At 38.1% G+C, this 25,616-nt stretch overlaps 2 protein-coding genes across 6 annotated transcripts; one reads left to right on the forward strand and one right to left on the reverse strand.

The window, feature by feature from the left end:
* Positions 1 to 471: 471 nt before the first annotated feature.
* LOC115689738 (BAG-associated GRAM protein 1) lies at positions 472 to 15,871 on the reverse strand. 3 transcript variants are annotated; one of them, XM_030615887.2, is made up of 18 exons: positions 15,420 to 15,871; positions 14,290 to 14,340; positions 14,060 to 14,157; positions 13,128 to 13,203; positions 10,064 to 10,192; positions 9,933 to 9,979; positions 8,596 to 8,719; positions 8,335 to 8,451; positions 7,820 to 7,849; positions 7,646 to 7,745; positions 6,326 to 6,432; positions 5,360 to 5,503; positions 5,181 to 5,285; positions 3,603 to 3,749; positions 3,334 to 3,387; positions 2,430 to 2,493; positions 956 to 1,017; positions 472 to 857 (listed from the first exon to the last, which is right to left on the reverse strand). In XM_030615887.2, exons 1-18 carry the CDS (start codon positions 15,612 to 15,614, stop codon positions 735 to 737), a joined length of 1,773 nt encoding a protein of 590 aa, XP_030471747.2. In that variant the 5' UTR covers positions 15,615 to 15,871; the 3' UTR covers positions 472 to 734. The 3 variants fall into 3 exon arrangements, with proteins under 3 accessions (XP_030471747.2, XP_056161380.1, XP_056161379.1); XM_056305405.1 differs by having other exon boundaries at positions 14,290 to 14,359; positions 15,420 to 15,509; XM_056305404.1 differs by lacking the exon at positions 7,820 to 7,849.
* Positions 15,872 to 18,948: 3,077 nt separating this feature from the next.
* LOC115689761 (uncharacterized) lies at positions 18,949 to 25,487 on the forward strand. Of its 3 annotated transcripts, none has more exons than XM_030615916.2 (6): positions 18,949 to 19,084; positions 19,681 to 20,165; positions 22,221 to 22,537; positions 22,630 to 22,686; positions 23,574 to 24,052; positions 24,914 to 25,487. In XM_030615916.2, exons 2-6 carry the CDS (start codon positions 19,903 to 19,905, stop codon positions 25,229 to 25,231), a joined length of 1,434 nt encoding a protein of 477 aa, XP_030471776.2. In that variant the 5' UTR covers positions 18,949 to 19,084; positions 19,681 to 19,902; the 3' UTR covers positions 25,232 to 25,487. The 3 variants fall into 3 exon arrangements, with proteins under 3 accessions (XP_030471776.2, XP_056161518.1, XP_030471775.2); XM_056305543.1 differs by having other exon boundaries at positions 18,953 to 19,128; XM_030615915.2 differs by having other exon boundaries at positions 18,953 to 20,165.
* The last annotated feature ends 129 nt before the right edge of the window (positions 25,488 to 25,616 follow it).

Consider the following 25,616-nt stretch of genomic DNA (forward strand, 5'->3'; position numbering starts at 1 on the left):
CTAGCTCATAGACACGGCAATTTGGAAGTTAAAGATAACAAAAGCGTCTCACGTTTGCATACATCATAGTACAGCCCTTTGAAGACCATATCAAGAGAAAACTTCCCTCGTAGATCCATCGGTTTTGGTAGGACTGATTCGTTTGACCAGATCGCAGCAGCTAATCTCACAACCCCGGCGCGTGCAGAGAGAGCCGTGATTGGAGCTTCCCGAAATTGTACTCTGATCAAAGCTGCCAACGTAGAGAGATTGACTACTGCAGATGCACAAAACACATTAAATACTCCACTGAATACATTCTGTAAGCATTTGTAGATCTCGATCACCGTTCTTTTAAACACTCCACATTCACGTATATTGCAATCTCAAGCATCGATACACCCATTCAGGATTAGAGAACAACCTCTTACCACAAAGTTTCTAATTTCGGTCGTATAAGTACAACAGACGCACAAACAAAACGAACCGTCCTCAACCCAAACCATCATTTTCTCTGTAATCGTCTTTGATGGCTGGTAAGTATCTTGCACCTTAACTTGACAGGTGATATATAACAAAAGACACAACATACACCTCTAGTTCTCCCCAAAAAGAGACAGGGTGAAGTGAAGTGGCGTGGGACATCAGAATCTACATCTGCTTTGGGAAAAAAAGAGGCAAAACCGTTTTCTTTTAATCTCATGGTACAAGTACAGACTGAATGGTACATATGCAGGTTCAGACATTGTACAATACTAGCTGCTGCCTTCGGTCGCGGCGGTGGCAGATGAAGCACTCTCGTCGGTCTTGCCAGCTGAAGCATTTGACTTGAGATAGGAGGTGGCCACATCTAACATTATCTCCACCTCTTTCTTGTACTGCATTAGCGATCATAACATACATCAGAAGATGATACTAAAGAAATTGTGACGGGGAAAAAAGAAGATATAATGCTTTAAGCAAAAGATGCACAGACCTCATTAATAGCCGACGACTTGATTTTGGATTGCATCACACACCACTTCTTAAAATGGGCACCTGCAGAATTGCAACTTTGTAAGTTAGGCGCAGCACAATCTATTACCTTAAGCTCTATAAAAAAATGAAACAAGGAACATCACAACTAAGGAGTTGGGCTCCGTTGCAGGGAATTTCTGGATCATTGGTCACAAAGCTGGAATTCAAAAGTAGAAAGCAAGGTAACCTATCCGCAGCAGTAGTCAAGATAACATTGATACAACATAGGACTTTGTTCAACTGAATCGCTCATACTTGCTAATTAAACAGTGAGCAATCAAAGCTTCACTTAAAGGAATAGCCAAACTCACGCTACAAAGAAAGATGCTTTCTTGACCAATTATTCTCCACATACAATGAGTCTAAACTGGTTCACTGCAACAAGTGAATTAAAATCAGCACAATCAAATATTCCCTGGACATCTGCATCCGCCACCTTTTATGTATATCCAACGTTCCCTATATCGATTATCTCAGTGTCAAGCAAAATATCTGCATCAACATATACCGGCATTCTCAAAGACATTCATCTAGCAACAACAGTTCCAATGTCTTCAAGCATAATGACAAAGCATTTGCGAACTAAAGAAGGACCAAGCTTATTTGTGTGGTAATCATTTTCATCAACCAAAATGTTGATAATTGGTTGAAATCATAATCCTTGCCATAAAAGTTTCTTGTTCTCCTCCATCTAAGTACACGTGCTCATGGTACTTCATTCAAGTTTATTTGGTTTCCTCTGCTTTAATTAAACATCTGGACAACTATGAGCCATTTATTCTATCACAGATATCTGAGCTTGGTAAGCATATTGGTCGGGTCAGAAAGGCATCGGAGAAAGAATTATGTCAAATGCCCATATGAGGACACCTATTTTTCATCTCCAAAACCTTTACCTATCACCCCTCGCCCTTCATTCATCCATCTGTCTCCAGAGATTTAAGGCTGAGTACCATCTCAATCATTTCCTTTGTCACAGATGAGTGCTGTATTAGTTGCTATTTAACATCACGCAAACCAGTCAAACCTTCAGGTTTGCCTTCCTAACCAAACAGCTCTGAAATTTCTCAGCATTCTAAACATGTCCAAGATTTATAGTTAACGAAAAACTGCCCAATGAGATCACAGACTCGTCCTGAACGTTGACCTCAACAAAAATCAGTGCTTATCAATGTACCTATGGTGGCTCAACTCAACAATCCTCTAGATTCCACACGTTACATGTGGAATGAGGTTGCCGGACAATTACCTATATCTGTTACCATCAAACAAACGAATCACGTCATTAACTGTAATTAGGCAACTCTAAAACTCCTTTACATATCTTCTGTGGCATAGAACACCAAGGACCCATCTAGGTGGGTGCTCCAGATCAGTTCATCACAACTTGAGTTAGCAAGTGACTGACGAATGATAGATCCCAAGGAACATACCAACTTTAATATCGATGGCACATGAGCTTTCATCATTCGTCTCCAAATGCCACCGGCAGTGAACCTGAGATGGCAAAATCATTTCGACATAACAAATTATGTGGAATGTAGAAACATAGGATGACAGCCTCAATCAAAACGTGCATGCTGCATATTGGCAAGTAAAAAACATTAAAAAAAATTAAGAAAGAGAAACTGCCATAGCAAATTATTAAGGATAGTTGTGTGATGGATGTACATTGTCTCTGTGCGCAGAGAGAGAGGACAACATCAGATGACCATCCATAAAATAGAATCAATAATACCGGGATGTATTTTCTCCTCTCAGAAACTGCTATACCTACACAAAACAATTTCTCATTTTCCTGTACCCATCCTGTTGTCTTTAATCATTTCTGCAACCCTTAATCATTCAACTGCCTTGACTAATAAGATTTATCTGTATACAGATTCTGACGAAAAAGGAGTTTTAAGTTTATTAGTTTTGAGCACTTTCATCATCTGATAAAAGAGCTTTAAATAGGTGTATAGAAATGGGTGTGAGTTGCGTCATCCAACCCACACATAGAATGAATGTGAAAATAACTAACATTGTCGAGAGTGGTCTATTGGTCCAATTACTAATGCACCTCCAAGAGGCCCTTGCCAATTGCCATGTCCAAAGTAATTGGCATTACTAATTGCATTATGATACTTCCAGGATTCTCCAAAAGGTATGGCGCAGATTTACCATGAACCATCGAAATAATGTGATAAGCTGATTGACATCACAGTTACCAAACAAAACATGAAAAACCAAGATTTATGTAACTCAAAAGATGTTGATATCACGCATATGCTAATTAAATAGATCAGTACTTTCTAACAGGAACTTAATATGAAAAACAAAGATTATATGTAAAACCTCAAAGCAGGATCCAAAAGGAACATCATGTGCCTGCTGGACTGTCTCGAACACCTACAAGGAGGAAGAGCATTCACTCAACCATAGTAGATTTAGAACCATAGGGAGACGCAGAAAAGAAGACAAGGGTAAAACCAAAATGAAACAGAGGCTACAAAATGTTGGCCAAAAACAAAAGGAGAGGCTATAGAACAGCCCTTTAATGCAGGTTAACATGTATTGAGAACATTGACGAGAATCAAGTAAGAAGCTAACGCAAGCAGGCGTACCAGAGTTTTCTTATCTGGTGATAAAACAGCATGCTGATACTCTGTCATGGCCGTGTCAGGTGGGCACATTGGACTGCTACAAAGGGATCTAAAGGTAATCTCCCTCACTTGACCATCATATTCGTCAGCAGCATGCCATTGCCCCATCTGGAAATTCCATAACAAAAAGAGCATGAAATTTCTATTCTAACAGAGATAATTTGTCTTGCTGAATAAAAATAGGGTTCGGCAAAAATAGGAGAGAAACTATGATGCCAATAGCCATCAATTCGAAGTAAACCCCTGCTTAGCAACCAGGAAACCAGAGCAGGCGTTAGTTTCACCCTTAAAATTTATGCCTATGAACAAGAAAACGACGAGATATTCTGTTATATTGTAACAAACTAAGCAACATGTTTTAATTTCAAGTAGGACGAAATCTGGCATAACCTTTCTTGTCTGCAATAAAGGAGAGCCCCAACATCATTCAAACTAAAGCAAGAACGTGATAGCAAGAGATGACTCTTACAGAATGCTAAAGAGATGCACCTTCGAGCATGGACAGGCAATAACACAGATGAGATAAACCAAGCCTTGTCAACCCAGGAAATTCCTACCAGCGCAGCAGGCTACGAATACAGACAGACTCCCCTACTAAGTAGAAGCCATGGGACTACTGAAGATTGACACGCTATTTAAATTAAGCTGGTCATCATGAGCTCACAGAAAAAGGACAACCTTGTAATCAAACCTAGCGGCAGGACCATGCTTACATAAGGGCTGAACAACAGTCTTGTATCCTTATAATTAGCTTCTAAATCGAATGGAAGTTCATAAAGGCATATCCAAAGTTCCTTGATCAGAATGACAGATCGGAAAAGGTTTGTGATGAACCCATGAGTTAAAGGAAGCATGAGGATACTGAACTAGAGAAGCAATGCAAAAGGCCATGCAATTGGCTGAACATAAAGTTCTTTCTGTTTTCTTTTTTTATGTCCATCCAAACTTTCATTTTTTTCTGGGCATGAACGTAAAGTTTAATCTACTTAACAGATGAAGCATCCACCAACTCTTATTTAGTATATTCAACCAATGCTTTAAAACCTGCAATGCCATCCCGTATGATCTACAAGCCCATGACAATGCTCTTGCTGATAGAGTCCTTATGTTAACACACCATAAGTAGCGTGAAAAGTTTGAGGCACACAGTTACAGATTAAATCGAGTTTGAACTGCATCAGCCATCCAATCAATGAAAAATCTATCAACTAAACCATACTTGTCCTACAAAAAGGAAACAAGTTCGATTCTAGTTAGGAATTCAAGCTCGAGCAATTCATATGGAGCTTGTTTATAAAAAATATTAAAAAATAAATTATATGTAGATTGATTTTTTGAACCCCTTAATGAGCTTCTGTGCTATCTTATCTCATATATATAGATGCAATTTAACTATAAATCAGGGACGCAGATGTACTAATGAAATGCCAATGGCAATGGTAATTAGTGAGAATAAAGGCTACCAGACAAGGCATATTTTGTTGCCTGATCATATGCATTATTCCAAATATGATTACTATAAGCTAAGTAGCAACTTACGACAAGATTAGTATCCTTTCTTGCTGAACGGTACTCGTTTGTAAACTTCGAATCATCACTCAAAAGTAGATTAAAGAATTTTTCTGCTGAGCAAGGGAAGACGTCCTGAGAGAATAACAAGTTAGATTGTGTTCACGATAATGAAAATTAAACTTCAGAGTGAAAGGAATAATGCTCACTTTGTATATCCCAACTACAACTTCTTCTTTAATGAAAGGTTGAAGCTTTCCAGTCTTGGATACACTATCTTCAGGAGTCTTGAGAGACCTTCTGCTACCTCTCACAGAGCTACTATGAGCTCGTAATGCTGACTCAACCATTTCCTGTATGCCAGAAAGGATCAATGTCAGAACACGTTGTCTACTTTTCAGATTAAGGAGCACATTTAGAAGGATGAGAACTCCAGTACTTCGACACATCTGGTAAAAGCTTAAAACCAAGACAAAGGGAAAATTTTAGATACTGTGTACTAGAGATTTATCAATTGAAACCATCCTCAAATCAGGTTTAAAGTTTCATGATAATAGATTATACGTAAATTCTAAAAGTAGAAGCCCGCAATGGCCTAAAGATATAAAGTTCTCTCCCTGATAATACGAGAATGTTATCATCCAAAGCATTTAACAGTATAATGTAGTGCCAGCAAGCATAATTTCCTTCCCAATCACAGATACAATAAGCAGGTCCTTCACATAGGCTAATGCAGCCATCCACAACTTATGCTAAAAACAAATCTAAAGATTACAGCAACTTTAATATTGTTTCACTCATTTCAGAGTATAAAGTACTATTAATACAAATCAAGATTAAGTAGCACAAAGACTATCATTGTCCAAAATGAAAGCAAGGACATCGAGGGCAAAGATAAACCAGTCCAAGCTGGGAAATAAAGCCCTTAATTTATACGAGATCGAATTGTCATTTGAGTCCTAACACATGATCAGCACCAATGTCCCAGTAAGCACAGCAGTAAACATGAGCATTAAACCACTGGGGAGTCTGTGTGTGGGCACAGGGGTGGGTAGAGAGAGAGAGAGAGAGAGATTGGAGGTGTTTATTCCCTTTAAGTGGGGGTTGGGGAGGGGCTAAGGAATTGACTGAGAAAGAAAATACGAGATAAATTTCAACAAAGTAAGAGAAAAGACCTTCTTTTCAGCTTCCAACATTGCGTGGAAGTTGCTTAACGCGCGCTGTAAAGCTCTCAATGCATGGTTCCTGTTCCAAAATGATGCAAACTTATATCTAACTCTACCTGAAAATGTAAAATGGAAAAATCAAGATCACATAGAATCTATCATAACCATTCGAGAACAGACCCCTAATAGAGTGTCACTGGTCAAGCAATTTTGCTAAGGCAAATCCACAGAAATACATTCTTGCATCCAATATTCAACTGACAGGAAGTCATCACTAAAAAAGGCAATATTATTCAAAGGCAGAAACTTTTTTCCTCATAACTAGGCATCTATCACTCAAACATCTCTGCTGATAACTAAAGCTGCACTCTTCAACTAACAAAATAAATTGCCCCATTCCATATTCGGTGAGAAGTCACATTATCCAGCTGATAAAACAAGGGTCCTAACATGAAAGCCAAGGCTAGAGCACCATCATGTTTGCAGCTAATGCACTGTTACAACATTGAGACATATCCTTACCAGAAAAATGTCTCTCTTCATTACTCTAGGACAATAAACTGAGTAAAAGTATTGTATTTTTAAACGTAAGTAATTTCTTTAGAGCCCACATGAAACTGATTTTAAACGGACTTTGACAAGCCAAATCCAGAAAACATGTATAGATTTAAACAAAATCTAAACTGGAAAACATTAAAGAGTTCTATTGAGACACTTGCTAAAACTCATTAAACATGCTTTGGAAATCTAAACTTTTCTACACGGGTAATTTTCTTGCAATGAGTACTTCTTAAACTGCCAAAGCTCAATCAGTGTTCATACTATTTACAGCTATCTTAACTGGTGCCCTAAGGTCATTTGTAATAAGACTAGTTTAAATTTCATATATATTCAGAAAACCAAAATGAGGTCAAGAAACAGATAGCCCAACCTAACCACATAGAAAACTTGTGCTCCCAATAAATAAACTGAACAGCAATGACTCGTCTATTAGAGGGTCAAAGACTAAAAGCTATGTTTTCAACTCTTTTCACATTAGCATTAAAGGAAAGAAACAAAAAAGCTACAGTTGTTCAGATTGATTCATCAGTTTTCCCTTTTAGCATCTGCTTTGCATTGGTCAAACAAGACAAGTTTCCCTCCACGAAATAACAGACAGTTCATCTATAACAACAACAGAACCAAATTCTTTTCAGACAATGGCCAGCTATATAGACTTAATAAAACCACTTAATTAATCAGCGCCTCTTACTGGTTTCCTAAGTAGTTTCCTAGATATTTTAGCCAAAAAAAACTAGTTTCTTAGATAATTGGATCACCTAGACTTACCATCAGGACTTCCCAAAGGAGGTACACCATGTCCACCCGCACCCATGCGGAGAATAATCGTTATAGCAGGGTTGATAAATGCATGCTGGCTCCGTTTTATCTGAATCAACCAAAAGCATCTCTAATCATTCAACAACCAGCCAAGGAAACATGATACAGATGGAAAGAACATACCTCGTCAATATCTTGAAACGGTATAATTACCTGCATTGAAAACATAGGGAGAGTTGGAGACTAGGTAAGGACAATGCAATAGAAAAAGATGTAAAAGAATTGGCAAATAAATGGATAATATACAAGAAAATGCAATAGAAAAAGATGTAAAAGAATTGGCAAATAAATGGATAATATACAAGACAATGCAATAGAAAAAGATGTAAAAGAATTGGCAAATAAATGGATAATATACAAGACAAAACCACGAACTAGACTAAGCCAACAAGTCCCTCCCTCCCTCCCTCTCTCCTCTCTGTCTCCGCCACCATGCTATCATGTTCAACCACAGGATACATCAACAACAACTACACGGCACATCACAAAATTGTAAAATAAAGTCAACCACCACATCTCAAACCTTACCCCTTCCCCCATGGATAAGTAGAACAGCACGCGAGAAATAACAACTTCGAAAATATCTTGATGCAAGTAAAATCAAATTCTCGAATAAAAACACGAGATAAAAAACTTACCTTCATTTGCTTTGAAAAGACATTAGAGTGAAAGCAAATATGCCATGCTGAAACATACATTCGACCATGATATAAGAATGACCTCTCAAGGGCGCATGAATAGCTATGGTCAGCAGCCTGAAACAAACAAAGCATAAGGCCTCCAGCTGGAATTAACTGACAAGTATTTAGTGAAAATCAGACTAAAGACAAAAAAAACGTATGCTGTCGAAGTTCAAACCAAATAAGAAACAAACATTGATGAAAACCTCATGTACTCACCTCATCTGGAAGGAGATTAAATATTGTTTGCAAGGCCCCAGGCTTCTGGTGAACCACCGTCGGTCCTTGATTATCTAGGGATTTTCTCCTACGAGCAGTAGTTCCAGAATATCCATTTATGACCCTGGGATAGAGAGATCAGTGGAAAAATCGTACAAAAAAAAGAAGGGTTCCATGAGACCTTATCCATCCAGAAGAAATAAGCAACAAGAATTGCTCCAAAAAAAGCAACAACCAACTTTTTAGAATAAATTCAATGATAAGTTACAAGAAAGGTCGGTTCATCACACTTTAGTTTGCAAAACCATTTCAGCACCGATTGATCTAAGACAATTACTGCACAACAAGAATGATACAGCTTCAAGTGTTTATCTGCCCATTTCATGTGTTCATACACTCTTCAAAGCTCATTTGATTTTCGTTGCCATATAGTACAGCCTTTAACATCCATAGATAAAATCAATGAAATTTAGCATGTTTAAAGAAGCTAATTAAAGATAACTTGCAATGAGTTTGTGTGCCCCAGTGCAGATTTAGATATGTGATTCTGCAAAAGTTTCACCGTGACAATTAAGAATTGTGCTCCCTTTAATTTGATTTAACAAAATGCCATAAAAAAGGGGATAATCCTTAAAGTTACGGGTCCATTTATCACAACTTTTAATGGCTAAGGTTCATGTATAGAAAGCCAACAAAAAACATTACGCAGTGCCAACATCCAACCATCCCAAGGACCAAAAACTCCAAAATCCGCATCTAGTTAGATAGCACATCTGATCTTTAGCAACTTTTCTATCATCAAAGGTCCATGTACACTATTCACCATCCACAGCACACCTTTCCGCCCTAATCTATATCTCACAAATGTAGTTGCAGTTTTTGGAGATCAAGTAGATGCTAAGCTATTTTAAAAAACGGAGGGGATGTATCACAGTAAAACGTGAAAATCCTTGGACCATGAAATTTTAACATCCTGGTTTCAGAAATCTCAACTTTTTCCTTTGTTCTCACATAACTATCTCTTCATCTCCACTCCTTTCTTTTCCTTCTTCTCAAATAACATCGTAAGAGAATTTTCTTGACCTCCACTTTCCTTTCAACCATTTTCATTTCTTCAACTTTCTTCGTTTCTTAAGCAAGCACAGAATAATTCCGAACATAATCGGTCAAAAGAGAATAAAACACTTCATCTAAAAAAAAAGAGTTGAAAATGGATTTTTCATTTCCGTTTCGCATATGGAGATAACCTCAGACATATATAGTCATATGCATATAACAAAAAATGCGCATAATTGACTCAACAGGGGCAATTATAAAGCCAATAAAGACAATGCTACCTTGTCGAATTTACGGGTAACTTTGTTGTTTTAATATGAAGACAAACCTGACAAGTAAATACAGCATAGTCATGAAGAGTGTATTCGCAATATATTCAGAATCAGCAACCTAGTTTTCGAACATGAATTACCTGCCCTGATGGGCTATCCAGAGTATACCATACAGCGCCAGTTTGACCTTCACATTCAACTGGAACAGTCACTGAACCAAGAACAGCACTTTTCCAAATTATATCCCAATCATATATGGTCACATTAATCTGCCAGGCATATAGGGCAAAGTTATTGTTCTCGTTTATCAAAAAGGAAGGTAATATAACAATGCCCAAACAAAGTATCAGTATAAAAAACTTTCAGCTGTTCAAAAAATTAATACCAAACAAAACATTAGCTCAAAAAGATAAACGTAGTTCCAGCCAAAAATAAACCAAAGAAGCTGAGATTGCATTTGCACTTCACCAAGATATAGATAACTAGAAAGTGACCGTGCATTGCTACTAATAGAAGAAATATTCAAATTATAATGGAATTGTCAAAGTCACTCACCTTAAGAGAAAAAAGAAAGAAAGAAATTGTCAAAGTGATTGCAAGAAAGAAAATTGCATACGCTGCGTGTTTGAATCATCATACTTTATTCATCACTTAAACCTAAAAATTCACGTATCTTATATTGTGATACCCTATGTTCTAGAATTTCTCAGAATTTCACAATGCTCATGATAATTTCGATTAGGGAAGAACATACGAAGTACTTTCCAGGCTATAGCTGTCGGTTTGTCACCAACTTTATGTGGCATGTGAGACAATTAGAGACAATTCCATTTGCTAAAGACTCATTTAAGTGACGAATTCTAAAGTGTTGTCGCCATTCCCATTATAATGAGAACGTGCCCTAAAAACAAACTTGTGCAGTTGAATATATTGCCGATGTCATCATTACCAAATTTCCAATACCTTTAGCATTCTTTGCATATCTCAATCAACATTATCTAAGTACTTCAAGATTATTAGAACAAGTTTCGTGCATTGTTCTCAATATTCCAATTTGTGCTTTTTTTATCCTAATTAAGGTTTAAATCATTTACACATTTTAAATCTTCCTTTTTGTCTTACTGCAGTTTGAAAGACAGATAAAACATTTTGTTTTCTTGTTTTCAGAATATCTTCCTAATTTTTAGAAAATTTGAAACCAAGAAAGGCTATCAAATGTGCTTCCTAACCAGTTTTTACTGAAACCGGAAAGAGCAAACTGTAGATTTACTAAGTAACCAAACACACCCTAAGGTTCTCATTAACCATTTAGATCATTATTGAATATCTTTACTTCAAGCTACCCATTGAGATATACTTGAAATGTATTTAGGCCCGCTTAACACAAATTAAAGCTTTTGAAAGAACAGTTTCGTAACAGGATATTGAAGCACATTTTAACGGTTTGAATCCCAGCACCGCCAGTTGTAGTGCCATAGCGTCCCCCCACCTCCTGCTGTTTATTTGATGTGGTCACGTCGACATATGCTTAAACGTACGGGCGTACAGGGATGTGTTAAGGGACGAGACTGGTGTTCATTATATATCGGCTTACAAACAATTATGCTCTTAGAAAAAAAAAACATTTCCTAACATGATATCAAAGCAAAGATAAACTTTCAATCCCAATACTCCCTCTTATTGTTTTTATGCCATATCTTAAGTCATCTTTCTGATGTGATTATGTTCGCATCTTGTATTTCAAAGTATAGAGTCCGGCTACAGGAGGTCAAGTGCTATCGAATATGCTCCATTTCCTTTTATCAAGAGAAATTCACTATAAGGAACCCAAGGAGTTCCAATGCAGTTAATAAGGAATTCATAATGTCACTCAAATAATTCAAAGATAAGCTTCTAACAGTTTAACCTAAGAGAAAATGGTTCCTAACACTATTCTTCATTTTAGAGTGGACAACATCGTATGTAGTATAATTCCAGTCCTTTTTTATAAAGTGAAGAGAAATCAACTACAACGCACAAAAGGGCTGCCAGCCCTTTACGAAAAGAGCTCAAAAGCCGAAAAAAGAGCTCATTTACAAAATGAGGGATCCACAATGTCAATCAAAGCATTTATGAGATATTATTCATACATATTGTGGACCCATTTCGTAACAGGTTAAGTTTTTGCAGAAAATAGTTTCCCAATGCTATCCTTCTTTGGAAAGTGGCCAACATGCATAGTTATTTTCTGCTTTGTTAATTGACAAATCTTGTTAAAGCCAATACGCAATTTTTATGCTTTAGCTAGCTTCTGAAGGATCACTCAATATAAAGATGCCAGTTTCGGACAACGCTTATCTAACAGTATGTACTACTACATTGCTGCCGCCCTTTTTTGCAAAAACCATAAACAAAACTACCCAAAATGATACATTACCTGACTATATGAAGGTGGACTGAGCACATACTAGACAGACATATGTTTGTCAATCAATCATTAGCTAGAGAGGTAACGTGTGAAGTGGCAGATACCTTTATTTAGCAAAAGAACTTCCAATGGTCAACTTAAAAATGCGATAACTCCACACCATGAATTAAGGGCGAAAAATAATTCGACCTATTAAAAGAAGCAAAATCTTTGAAAGAACAAAGTAGAATTAAAGAATAGAGGAACAAACGAATCAAGCTACTTGTGAGCTACCCAGGCTCACCCCAGCTTTTTCGACTTTGAGTCAAGTTCAAGTAGTTTGTGAATCAAACTTGACTCGAGTGACTCACCAAGTTCAATCAAGAATGTATTGTTCATAATCTTTATGCAGCTTTTGCTAAACATTAACTCTTATCCTTTTGAGCACTTTCTTGATGCCTACTCCGAGGACAAAATCGTCACATGATACTACTATTAACTCTTTTTGAATGGAAATAAGTTGTCACACTCTTTTCATGGACTTTGGTTGTTCTCGATTTATTTAGGGCTTAAGCAAAAGATCACGTATCACTTGTTAAAGATCATGCATCACTCCTCAAAAGGGAATCACAGTCCAACGCAGTTAAAAAAACTATGGACAAATATATAAGAAATTTTTAGCGAGACAAGCCTCTTTTTGCAGCAAGTTCACATTAATAAAAATTTACAATAGAATATTCAATGTTATTACCACTACAGTTTATTCATCTTAAGTGCTTACAACTTCTGGACACAAGGCATATCAAATAATTAGTTACCTCAACAGGAAGCTCATCTACAGAAAAATTGAACTCCTCTCCCCACATGGGATTCCTAGAACCAGGCACCATTGAGCTGCAGTACAAAGTAATTATTAATCAGAAAACTGAGTGTACAATTCATTCAAAGGAAAAAGAGAGAATCATTATAAAATGATATTACAGCGCAACCTCTTAGACCCATGAATACAGAACAAACAAGCACCTCTTCTCATAAAATATGCCTTCCCTAGGTTAGGGACCATAACAAACAAGCACCTCTTCTCATAAAAGATGCCTTCCCTAGCTTAGGGACCGTGGACAGAAAAGTGAATTTTTCCCTTCAATTGTCGCAAGAGATAAGTTGGAGGACAGATTCCTATTGTGGAGGCACACACATATGTGTGTAGAAAGAGAGGGAGTGGAATACTGGTCAAATTACTATATAAATCTCTACAATAGACGGGTGCACTAAGTAATCCCTACATCTTTTCTCACATAAATAGATGGTATATGACCAAATTGCCTCTCATAACTAGTCACGTGCAATCACGAGTTCTGATATGTGAGAAAAGTTTGGCTGGAGTCGTCGCCATTGACATATGACCAGCTGCCGCTGCAATACCACGACCACCAGAGCAGTTTGCACCCTTGTCTTTTTTAAATTGCCCGGTACTTCTAAAAAAAGCAAATTTGACTCATCTGTTTGGCCAAATCAGTCAGCTAATGTACCCTTAGCTGCATCAGTTTGCACCAAGGAAAGACCACCATCAGGATGAGTCGAAAAGTCTGACAAAAAAGGTGTGGGTATTGTGTAAAAAGGTCATCTTCATATTTTTCCAGTTACAGTTGAGTGAGCTTCATTATCATTTCTACAATACATATTCTTGAACCTTAGACAATCTATGAGGACACTGGAGATTTATTTACTGCACAACTGCATAGGTAATAACCTGAATCGCTTTTCTGTACCACAGGTTATGATAGCGTATGGATCTGAAGTGCCATTCAGATTTGCACCAATAAGATTTTTAGCAGCTAACAATTCCACCTGAAACGGAACATAACCACAAACTACCTTATTATGGGAAAAGACCCTTCTAAAATCCAAGAGAGTAATTAAAAATGTACAGCTCTTTCCGCACAAGGTTCCTGAAAATACACGTGTAAACATAAATAATACCTTAATTACATAGGCAGAATTGCTTTGAGAATCTCCCTTCGAATGAGCCATCTACAAAACAAGTGCAGAACTGCATGTCAAACAAGTAGAAAATTACTAGAAGAAGGGTTGAATACTCAACAAGAACCCTAACGTAAGAGCCGGAAAAGTGTAAAAGAAAGTAACAATTTCTCGTAACTTGTAAGACATATATCCCTTTCTCTTTTAAGCATTTTTCCAGTTATATATATTTATACTGGATCACCAATAACCTGAAACATTGCAACAAATTGCTATAATCATTATCAGGTACATTCTTAAATGTTGTATCAGCCAGTCCTTTTAAATATATGTTGTGGAGGATGCACCCTAGATAATTAATGCAAAATATAAGACTCTTAATGCAAACGCTAACAGAAGGGAGTCATATTTTCCTAAGAAGAACTAAAGAAACCTCTGCAGGTCAATAACTAAGAGAAAAAATGACTCCCCATGATGAGCTGGATCTCACTTTTATCTAATCTTCGTTGTTCTTTAACTTGATAAAGTGTGAGTATCATGTTTCACATGGTTCATGTCACCAAAATACAAGAAACAGGGGAAAACTTTAAAAACATCAGCAGTCCTGCCATTTAGTAACTTTCTGCCCATTCAATCTGATGTTTGAGATCCTCTGTTCTACTTCCATGCCATAAGGAACTCTGAAACGGTAGACTAGAGCGGATAAAATACGGCCAGAGAAGTGGATCCAAGGTTTGCAGGCCAAATGTTCTCAGGTTCAAATTTTATCTCCACTCACTTTCAATAGCCGCTGGGTATAACAACGGCGATGAAGTAAGGCGCCACAATCCACCACCATAAACGTGGAATCAGAAAGTACGGGCTAACCTTCCATTATTACCGTTTGGTCCTGAAAAGCGAACTTTGTCTAATGGTCCGAAAAAGGTAACTTTACACGAAACACTTCCTCGTAGACAAACAAAGCTCATCCCCCAATACCAAAGATGACGACAACCAAGAGGGAATTACCGAATACCGACATCTCCATCACGATCATGATCACACAATCACCAACTCCAAACATCAAATTACGAGAGAGAAACAGAGAGAGAGAGAGACAGAGAGAGAAGCCGTCGTTGAAATCATCGCACCTTGCCATTGTCGTCACCGGAAGCGGCCGAATTCTCGGCGAGCGAGCGATCCGGTTCGGCACCGCCGCCGCTCCCGTCGGCCCCGTACGTGAAGAACCAGTACGCGAGCGTCACGAACACCGAGGTGGCCACCGTGACCTTGACCTCCCACCACGAGGGCACCAAAATCTCCAGAATCGCCGTCTCCATCACCATGATCGCCGCAACAGCAGCAGCAGCAACAACAATAACAACAACAACAGCTACAAATAAGGAAACCGCGAGCACATGCACACGAAGCTACTGGCGCATCTTCGCCGTCGCAATTCCGCCCGAAGCAATCGACAAGGAAGACCGATCGAGGTTTCCGGGGAGAGGTTTTAGGGTTTGGTTGACGACGGTCAAACCATGCGATCGCGGAAATGGCAGCATTTGAAAGACGATGACAGCCTGAGAGAGAGAGACAGAGTCAATATTGGAGGGAGAGAGAGAGACACTGTCACCGGAGAGGAGGCCCTGGAATATCATGACCGATTTGCCCCTCGTTTTGTCCGGCGAGCGCGCCTCGCGCGTCGCGCGCCCGCGCTGATGAGGTGGGTAGATCGGGAAAGAAAATTATAGTCCGTCGATTTGGTTTTTTTTGGATGAGCGCGAAGTGTAATGGCAATCAATTGACCAATTGAGTACTAAACTTTTTCGAGTTTATGCTGGGTTTTCTGTCGCGTGAGTTGGTCCAAGGCAAGTCATGTGTGTTTTTCGAGTTTGAGATTCCCCCGGGCAGCGAGCTTTAGTACTTGGATTGCGAAGCTCCAAAAAATGCTTCTAATTGTGCTAAATTTACGTTTAATGATTCGATCAATTGACCAATACGATGTATTATATAACCATACTATTATAGACACCTCTCTAAGAGTTGTTTCTAACACGACAGCTAAAACTCTAGATTGTTGTTTAAAAAAATGGGTCTTCTTTTTTACCGCAAGAATATGATTTGTTACATCCTCCGCAAAAGAAGGTGTGAACATTGATGTCGTGTCGTGTGACGTGACACCCGTGTATAAAAAGTCACGGCGTCGCAACATTTACCAATAACAACGCATCATTTATTGTGTAAGTCACATCCAAATGCAGCCGTATTTAATTGTAATGATGACACGGTTGATATCTTTAAACCTCACGTCTCAAGGTAAGAATCCTACCAAATGCCACTACTATTAGAAACCAACCGAGATGATAAGCACGAGCATTTATTTGCACCTAAGTGTAAATTTCCAAATTTTGTGAAGGATTTCAAATAAATAAATTTTACTTAAACGGGGACCGGTCCGGTGCCCGTTTTCAAAAAATTAGGAACCTGTCTTGACCGGATCGCCCCTAACCTAGTAAAGTTCTTTTACTCTTTTTCTTCATTAGTTCGGCCCTGCATATATTTGACATACTATTCTCAAGCAAAAAGAACTCTATTCAAGTCTAACGCAATGCATATTATATATTTGACAAAATGAAAGGAAAAAGAAGAAGTCTTGGTTGGTTCCTGATTCCAAAAATCGGGATCCAACCCTGATGTAGTAGGTTCCAAATTTCATGTTTGAAACCTATTCATTTCAGAGCCGATCATGCTTGCTATAGACGTCGAATCATGTCTGTTTAAGTCATTTGTACTTATCTATTATCTAATATATTATTATATATAATATATTAAAGCAAAGAGGACTTTTCAATTTAGAGGGATCTCGATATTTTTTTTCCCAAACATTCTCAGCTTATTATTTTATAAATATTTTAGCCAAAGGCAAATGCTTGGATTAACAATTCAATTTCATCTCTCACACGTTTCGGTATTAAAATTTCAATCACTTTTACCCTGCCGCAACTTTCCTAAAAAAATTTCAATTATGAATTATCTTGTATCTTTCCAAGTATACAATTTCATTAGATTACAAGGGTGATTGGTTCTGAACCAGTCCGAGCCAATGGAACCGGTCGCTTAAAGTTTAGTTCACATTTTACTAATTTTTGTTAATAAATTTATGTCAATAAAGTTCATTTAGGGTTTAGTTCACATTTTACTAATTTTTTTGAAAAATAAAAAAATATATATGTAATCGGGCCGATTTGGTCAGTCTGGTTCGGTTCGATTCCCCCCTTGGAACGGAGAACCGGATTGACATTCCTTGGAACCGGACGCAACCGACCAATTCGGTGGACAATCCGTTTTGTACACCCTTATTGGATTATGTAGTTTTACCAGCAATTTATTTTCATAAAATTTTACAATATAAAGTGATTTTGCTTAATCTTCTAGGTTCCAGTTCCATGTACACGTGCGCATATTTGCTAGTCCGTTAAATAGGAAGGAAATATAGATGAACAGTAGATTGCAATGTCGCTCTATGTATCTCACTTTTGACACAATTGGAAGAGCCTCTTTTACCAACTTTTAAGCGACAGGGTCCATTCTACAAAAAAAAAGCGTGCATAAATTTGCCTTACAAGTTATTTAGACTATAGGGAATTAACACCTAATTTACCTACTTTCTTCAATACGTGTCGATTTCGCTAGATGATTTTATTCGCTCTAACCCGACCAAATCACAACAAAAGGGCCAGAATCAGTACCTCGTTCGCGAAATTTGTGTATACTAAACAAGATGGAATCGTGGAAAGGCTTCTTTAATCTCTTCCATATCAGCAGAATCAGGGCTTAAAAAGCTGCCTTTGAACCTTAACTTAGTCATCAAGCTTGGTACTCTCCGTCTAGTTCTTTTTCGCTAATTTTTTCTTTAATTTCTTTTATAGGAACACAAGTAAAGAGTTCTGTGAAATATCTTCCAAGCTCCATGAATAAATCAAATTTAAATATTTAATCTGCACACTTGACTTTTATCCGAAATAATTCGCATGCGATTGATGAGATTTGAATAGCTATAATGTATTTCATCTTTAATGGCATCTCGATCAAAAACTCCTTTAGCTAGCTTGCCTTCAATTGGATTCGGGAGAGAAGAATTAAATTGGGGCTGGTGTACGTTGAAAGAAAGAAATAAAAGTTAATACACGAAAAACCTTAAATCGATATAGTTTTAACAAATTTATCAAAAACTAATTTTTTTATCATTAAAAACTCAAAATTGGTATATCTGTGACGAATTTACCCTTCGTTAAATTTTACAGTCAAATTGCTGAATTAAATGACGCGTGATAATTAACGGGTATGGGTTTTTTCTTTCGTTTGTTACGAGTGTACTAATTTGTAATTTTTTGTGGTATTACTCTAGTTTAACGAGAACTATCGGAGGATAAATTTGTCACCAATGTACTAGTTTGGGGGTTTTGTAGTAAAAAATTAGTTTGAGATAAATTTATCACCGACTTATCAGTTTGAGATTTTTCGTAATAAATAAAGTATAAAATGTACAAATTAGAAGAGAGAAGCAAAAATATGTGTCGTGTACGGGCCAATCGGAAAGCGCCACGCGTCTGGGAGCAATAGAAGAGTGGCACGTACCGAAGGAAAAGCGGGAAGGTGTTCTTCTTTAGGTTTATAACGTTTAACTTCCTCTCTCTCGTCTCCACGCTGCCTCCCCTCCCTCCTTCACTCCTCCTCCACCAGCCGCCGAAACTCCTGGTCGCCAGCAGCGCCGTGCTCAGCTCAAGCTCAAGCTCGCCGCGCGCTACTTCTCCGAGTAAAATCTCTGCAGCGTGCTCCCTTTGTTTCGCTCCGTCCCCCGTGAGCTCCAATCTCGGTTGATGTCTGCATGTTGATTCCCCCTTCAGCGCGGCTGGGCTGCGGGAGTCCTCTCCTAGCATCGTTTCGTTTAGTTGGTCAGGCTTGTTATGTTGCTGAACGAATGAAGTTGAACATGCTGATGACCGTTCTTGGGTTTTTTTTTTTTTTTGCTATTTGGGTGGTTCGCTGTGGCAATAGTTCGTCGAGTACACTACTGACTGTGCATTTGTTGACACCCAGTTACATCATAAGGAAAGGGACGTTGGTTATATGAGTTGGTAGGTTCAAAATGGCTTCTTTTCCAGCTTAGCTTGTCTTTCAGATTACCTCAGAACTAGGGGTGTATTTTTTTTTGCTCTCTTTTTGTTGCATGATTTGAACATGAATACTGGGTATACCGAAATTGGTTTAGAAAGTTGGGTACACAAAATGACTCGGCAAACTGTTGTTGGGTGAAGAAATTTCGCAAATGAATCTTGGTACACCTAGCATTGCGCTTTGGGCATTTCATACTGCCTTGTGCTTGACATGAACTGGTGGCATTTGGTTCAGGCTCCTCCAGGGGAAATTGTCCAGAGGGTGCTCGATTTGAATTTAATGAAATAGCTTCCAAAACCATGGCATGGCTTATTCTCAACTTTCAAAGGACATGGATCCAGATTGTAACCCAAAGTTTGCCTCAGAAGCCTTGCCCAGCAAAAGTATTGCAGAAGCCTTTGGCAGCGTGGATTTAAGTTGCATTTGGGATAGTGACGAGAGGGCAATATCTCGTTGATGGAGTCTGAGTCAACTACAGATGTGCCGAGAAGTGCAGTGGATGCTGAAGTTGATGTTACTGAGTTTACCAATTCTGGTAACGAGGAATTGGCTAATGCTCAGGATCCTGATGCAACTGAATGTTCGAGTTCCTTTGGTGGCACTCTATCTGATTCTGAGTATTATTCCGGGATGAGTGAAGCTGAAGTAGATTCGCAATTCTGCAGGGACAATGATTTTCCATCTGCACTTGATGCATTCGATAGTATCTTTCGAATGAGGTGTACATCTTCAACTTAATGCTCTTTACATCTAGCATACTTTGACAGTTTTTATAATGAAACTTTTTACCAGATACCAATCAACAACTGGCAGTAACAGAAAGTTGTAAATTGTTAAGAGGGTTGTAAAATGGGAATTCTCGTCAAGGTGAAAAACTTTAATGAGGCCCATCTTGATTATTTGAATCTGTGCATATTGATGCAAACTTCGTTAATTGACGGTGATTGGGGATGGGCAGGTTCTTAATTGCGAGCAGTAAAATTGCATTTCTCTGGAAATTACTTGTTTATCTAATTCGTTTTGTCTGGTTACTGAGTACTATCATCTGTAGTAATGTATTCAAACTATCTAGTGGTTTGACAGTTCGAGTGTTGCCCCCTTTGATCTTGACATAAGAATATTGTTTAAAAAGACTCCTTTCGGACCTTTTTCTTAGCGGACAGTGACACCTTGTTGTGCCAACCTTATCTCTTAGAGATATTGGAAGTCTAGAGAGCATGTTTCATAAGCCTCTTGCTAAACACGCTTGTGATTTTGTTGGAGTTACAGTGAGATTTAGTAACAGTGACATATAGGTCCTGTTCCCAATGCTGTTGTTTAAACGGCTTCAATATGTTCATCTTGACTGTTGGAGCACCTAATAGTAATGTGCTATAAGTAGATACTCGTTGGCTAAGTAGGACACGTAGTGTTTGTGAAGTATAGGATTTTATGAACCACTTTGATTTAATGTCAGGAATTCACCTACATAGGCAATTTACTTGTTACAGAGGTTAGTGAAAAGATATGACAATATTGAAAAGGATTCGCACATGGTTTTGATGGACACAGAGAAACCATATTACGATATTCACTGGAAGGGTTTTGAGAAGAAAGGGATGCATATTGCCCCGTATACTTACTATATATGACATGTATGATGGGTTTGTGATTGCAATAAGGACACATAAATATGCAATAGAGGATTTTTCTAATTATAATAGGCCATGGGGTTACATTATAGTTTGATGTTTGCCCTTTCCTCTAGTACCAAATGAGCTTACAAGAAATACTTGTGGTGATATGTCCTGGTTTTTACTTTTACATATGATAGAGTGCTAGATAAATTTCCTTTTTTTTTTGGTCAGGAAGTACTAGATAAAATTTTAGTAGAGTAGATGTGAAGCACATATTATGGAGGGAAATCTTGGGATCTAATAATGTATGCTTAACTATGTCAAAATTATGATATCTGGAGTATGAGTTCAGTGAAGGGATAGGTTGAAAGAGACAATTAAGAGAAGTGATATAGATGTCGTCCACCAAGCAAACAAATGAGTTTTTCGGATGACATTGGTGACTCAAAGCAGGATTTAAATTGGTTATGGTTTTGTCTTGCTTCATCTGTGTAATTGATGAACTATCTAAGGAAGAGGAGAAGATGCTCTGGCTAAGCATGATGCTCTTTTAATTCAGTAGGCGCTTCTGTCTTTAGTGTATAGTTGTGTATTGGTTTTTTTTTTTTTTTATGGGGGGGGGGGGGTGGCTGGTAGTGAATTGGAAGTCTTGAACCTTATTTACGTATGGTCCAATTAAATCTTAAACCTTTCTAAAGAAAACACAATCAAGCTCTTCCAATCACCTATAAATTGCCTAGATGACAGCCTTAGAGGTTTTTACAGAGGAGAATTAAGAGAGGCAATAATCAAAAGCACTTGATTGCACTTATAAGGTTTAGAATTTCACTGCATCAATTAAAAGGTTTAAGACTTGATTGCATTCTATGCATAATGCTTTGGACTTCTGGTTTACTTTTCCTTATTCTACTCACACGTTATTATCTGGGCGAAAAAGTCCATTAGTGAGTCCAATATTGTGCATCTATCGTCTGCTCCTTGTTTGTAGATGCTTTGTGCAAGAATGTTTCAAAGATTATATGCGCACTCCTTGTAAAATGAGTGCCCAAGCTTTCTTTTAATTTCCATGTTCGTAAGTTGCATAAACATGTTCTTTATGTGCGGATCATTTCTTTGAGAATTCTACATAATAGCATAATATGGAATTCCCCCCTTTAGGAAGAAGAAGTTGACAGATCACTGGAGGACTTTCATACGTCCTCTGATGTGGCGGTGCAAATGGACGGAACTGAGAATAAAGGAAATTGAATCACAAGCACTTAAATATGCTAAGGAACTTGCAACATATGAACAAAACAAACATTTGGCATCTGATCAATGCCCAGACCCAGTAGAAGAATTTGGATCAAAGTCAATGCCATTTTCTGGTCACTGCTATAAGAGAAAGATCATGGAGAGGAGGAAAAGAAAGAAGATTGAAGACATCACAGACATAGCATCGTATATGTCGCATCATAATCTTTTTTCTTATCTTGGTAAAAGTTTCTTATTTATAAATGCAGCACCTTCGTCCGGTATCTTGCTTTTCAGATAGTCAATGCGTGACACTATGATGTGTTCGTTGCAGAAAACAAGAGGTCAGATCCGGAAGGAACTTTTATTGCCGATGACTTTTCTAACGCAGGTATTATTTGCTGCATCCTGATTACTCTACGTGTTTCTTCCATTTGAAACTGTAGTGAACTTGGATGGTTTCTTCTACTAACAAAGTATTTTATACTTTGTTAGGAGCAATCTTTTGGTCTCCTTGGGTGGCAGGTGGCAATGGTATTGGAGGATGTTGACCTCAATCATTAAATTAATTTGACAGATGCTTCTTCTGGTGGAAAGGATAATCAATTTGTTTAAAAAATCTTTGCTGAAGTTCCTAAGCATAGAGATTGCAATATGTCAGTTGACTGTGCTAACAGATGCAAAAGAGGCAGCAAGAGGCATACTGCATTAGTAATAGTAGACATTTTATAGTTTAGATGACTCGAGATAGCACAATGTACAGACTGCTGAGAAAATTTTAGTCTAAGGAATATAATGTACTTGCTTTCCCAATCTGGTAATCTCTAGAGTCTGAGAAGGAGAGTACATATTAATGCACTTACCGCTTCTTCTGGTAATATCCACTGTAACAAATTACAGCTCCATTCAAATTTAGCTTTCTTCTGTTGCTTGCTACCAATATTATGCAGTGTTGCTTGTCTCTTGGTGCTTTGAGATGGGGTGGTTTTTTTTTTGGTTGGGGGGGGGGGGGGTGTACGGAGGGGAATGAGTGATTAACTCTCAAAAGAATCAGGATGAAGATTAAAAAAAATATAACAGCTTTGTTGTATATTTTACTATCACATCTAATACATGCATCTCAAATGGCCTACTAAGTTGTATGGTTCCTCCCAGTTCAGCTGTCAAGTGCTATTTTCTGGATTCGCTATATTGCTTAATGATGCTGTTCTTTTAAGTGACTTCTGCCTTCATCACATTCCTTGGGATTATGAATAAGAAGTATTGTTCTTGTGGCAGTGTTTTCAGACAAGAACAGGATTGTCAACACCGAATTTGGACATAACGATAGCCAAACATCATTTGAGTTCAAAGATGGTGATATATACTTGGAACAGTTACTCCAGAAAATCGAAACTGTGCATTCTAGAGTTCATAAACTTAAAGGCCAGCTTGATGTGGTGATTACACAGAATGCTGCTAAGTTCTCTTCTTCTGAGAACTTGAGCCTGCTTGCACCTTTTGAAGCACAGACTAGTTGTGCTCCGAGTCCTACATTTTCTGCTGGCAATGGCGAAGTGAAATCAATTGGAGGCGTATACTCCTCAGCTCAGCACATACCAGAGTGTGACATAGGAGATTTTGTCCTGCCTGAAAGTGTGATTTCAAGTTATGGGGATGCAGTTCCTGTTCCTGATGTAATTGAAAGCACTGTAGGATTGTTATCTGCTACCAATGTTGCCATCCAACAGCCGCTGGTCAGAGATACAAGTGAAGATGTAAGCTTTCAGTGGCAAACTTACTTGACAGGCTTAAGCGCATATCTAATCCCTGACAGTTTCTCTAAGCTTGCACTTTGCTTTGACCCAGGATTTCCTGGATAACTCTTTTTAAGCTGACTTGATAACTGTCCTTTATTTTCAAATTATGTTGGTAAATTTACTAGATGGGTGGAGTCTGGGTTCTCTAATTGAATGGACGTCCCTGATTTTGTGCCAGCAATTATTCTAATCCTTCTAGGTGTCTGGTCCAAGTGAAACTATGTTCTTAGTATTCTTTCACCACATAATAGCTTCTGAACTTCTTCATGTTATCTTAGTATGATCCAGGAAACACCTACAGTCCTCACAGTTAGAATTTGGAGGACTGAGACATAATTCTATTTCTTCAATTATTTGCTCTTCTCTAGTTCGTTGATTCTCTTTCTTAGCAGATAAAGAGATTTTTGCAGCCAATTTCAGAAACTCATGTCTGCCGGAGATGTACCGTGCAAACATTCCTGTTGCAACTTATATTACTTTTGTGTCATCCTTTGTGGTGGTTGCCAATGTTTAATCCTTTGAAATAGCATACCACCTTTTGCTATCAATTTTTCCACCTTTTCGCTGGACTGGTATTTTGGGCATGTTTACAGCTACAAATGTTTTCTCAGGTTCCTGGTTGGCTTCTTTAGCTTATTGATCAAGCTAGGGTACCTGACTATGCTTTTTTTGATCTGCTCATTTGTTTTTGACAATGTTTCTTATTATCACATAGACCTTCTAGTCATTCACAATTCAGGCGCTTCACATGTTATTACAACTAATGGCGGAACATTCCTCAATTACTCAATTATTTTAATATGATTTCTGTATCTACAGATATTGGAAAATGTCCTCATACATAATGAGCTAGCTGAAGCGGAGAGTCAAATGCTAAGGAGCTCAGAAGTGGAAGCATTACTGAAGCAACCGGAATTGGATAAAGGAGAACAAGATGAGAGCAACGATCCTTCTCCAGCTCCCGCTTCGAAGCCTGACCCCGTGGTGAAAGGCGTTGCATCTCAGCAGGAGTCAACACTAAAATCATGTTTAGCCTCAGATATTAATTTTCCTAAGAACAAGAGGAAACGAGCAGAACGTAGATCCGGTTCAGGCGGTTGGACCAAGAAGTGCCCAGGGGAGCCAGATAGCCAGTGAGAACTTTTAGTATTCCTCTGCGGGCTGAAGTGGGCTCAGTGACTTAGGTTAATGCAGGGGGTCCTTTGTTCTAGATTAACAAGAGGATTAGGCAGGCTTGTGGTTACTTTTTAGTTGTCGCAGCGATAGGTCTTTCTTCTCCAGTAAGTTGCAGAAATTTCTTGTTAGACCATGAATCCAAACTAGCAGTAGCTTTCTGAAAATGGACTTTTCCTCTGTTGTAGAATCTTGAGTTCTAGATACGTATCTTTTTCAAGAGAGTTAGTTTTATGTGAGAAAAGTTACATGATCATCTCTCTAACTCTCGAAAACATGTTCTATATATCGTATAATCTGAGGTTGGATAAAGGTTGTATGGGATACGTTGATCATGAATTTATGCTTG

The sequence above is a fragment of the Syzygium oleosum genome, unplaced genomic scaffold (assembly GCF_021117445.2).
Source record: "Syzygium oleosum isolate NSW1041296 unplaced genomic scaffold, Sole_v2.1 Sole_v2.37, whole genome shotgun sequence".
NCBI classification, from domain to species: Eukaryota; Viridiplantae; Streptophyta; class Magnoliopsida; order Myrtales; family Myrtaceae; genus Syzygium; species Syzygium oleosum.

Excerpts from the sequence above, each read along its gene's own strand:
- LOC115689738 (XM_030615887.2), bottom strand. The coding sequence starts at position 15,614 with ATGGTGATGGAGACGGCGATTCTGGAGATTTTGGTGCCCTCGTGGTGG. Across the intron at positions 14,341-15,419 it reads CCGGTGACGACAATGGCAAG|ATGGCTCATTCGAAGGGAGA; the intron begins GTGCGATGATTT and ends CTTGTTTTGTAG. Across the intron at positions 7,746-7,819 it reads CGTTTCAAGATATTGACGAG|ATAAAACGGAGCCAGCATGC; the intron begins GTATGTTCTTTC and ends TGGTTGATTCAG.
- LOC115689761 (XM_030615916.2), top strand. The coding sequence starts at position 19,903 with ATGGAGTCTGAGTCAACTACAGATGTGCCGAGAAGTGCAGTGGATGCT. Across the intron at positions 22,538-22,629 it reads TAATCTTTTTTCTTATCTTG|AAAACAAGAGGTCAGATCCG; the intron begins GTAAAAGTTTCT and ends TGTTCGTTGCAG. Across the intron at positions 22,687-23,573 it reads CGATGACTTTTCTAACGCAG|TGTTTTCAGACAAGAACAGG; the intron begins GTATTATTTGCT and ends TTCTTGTGGCAG.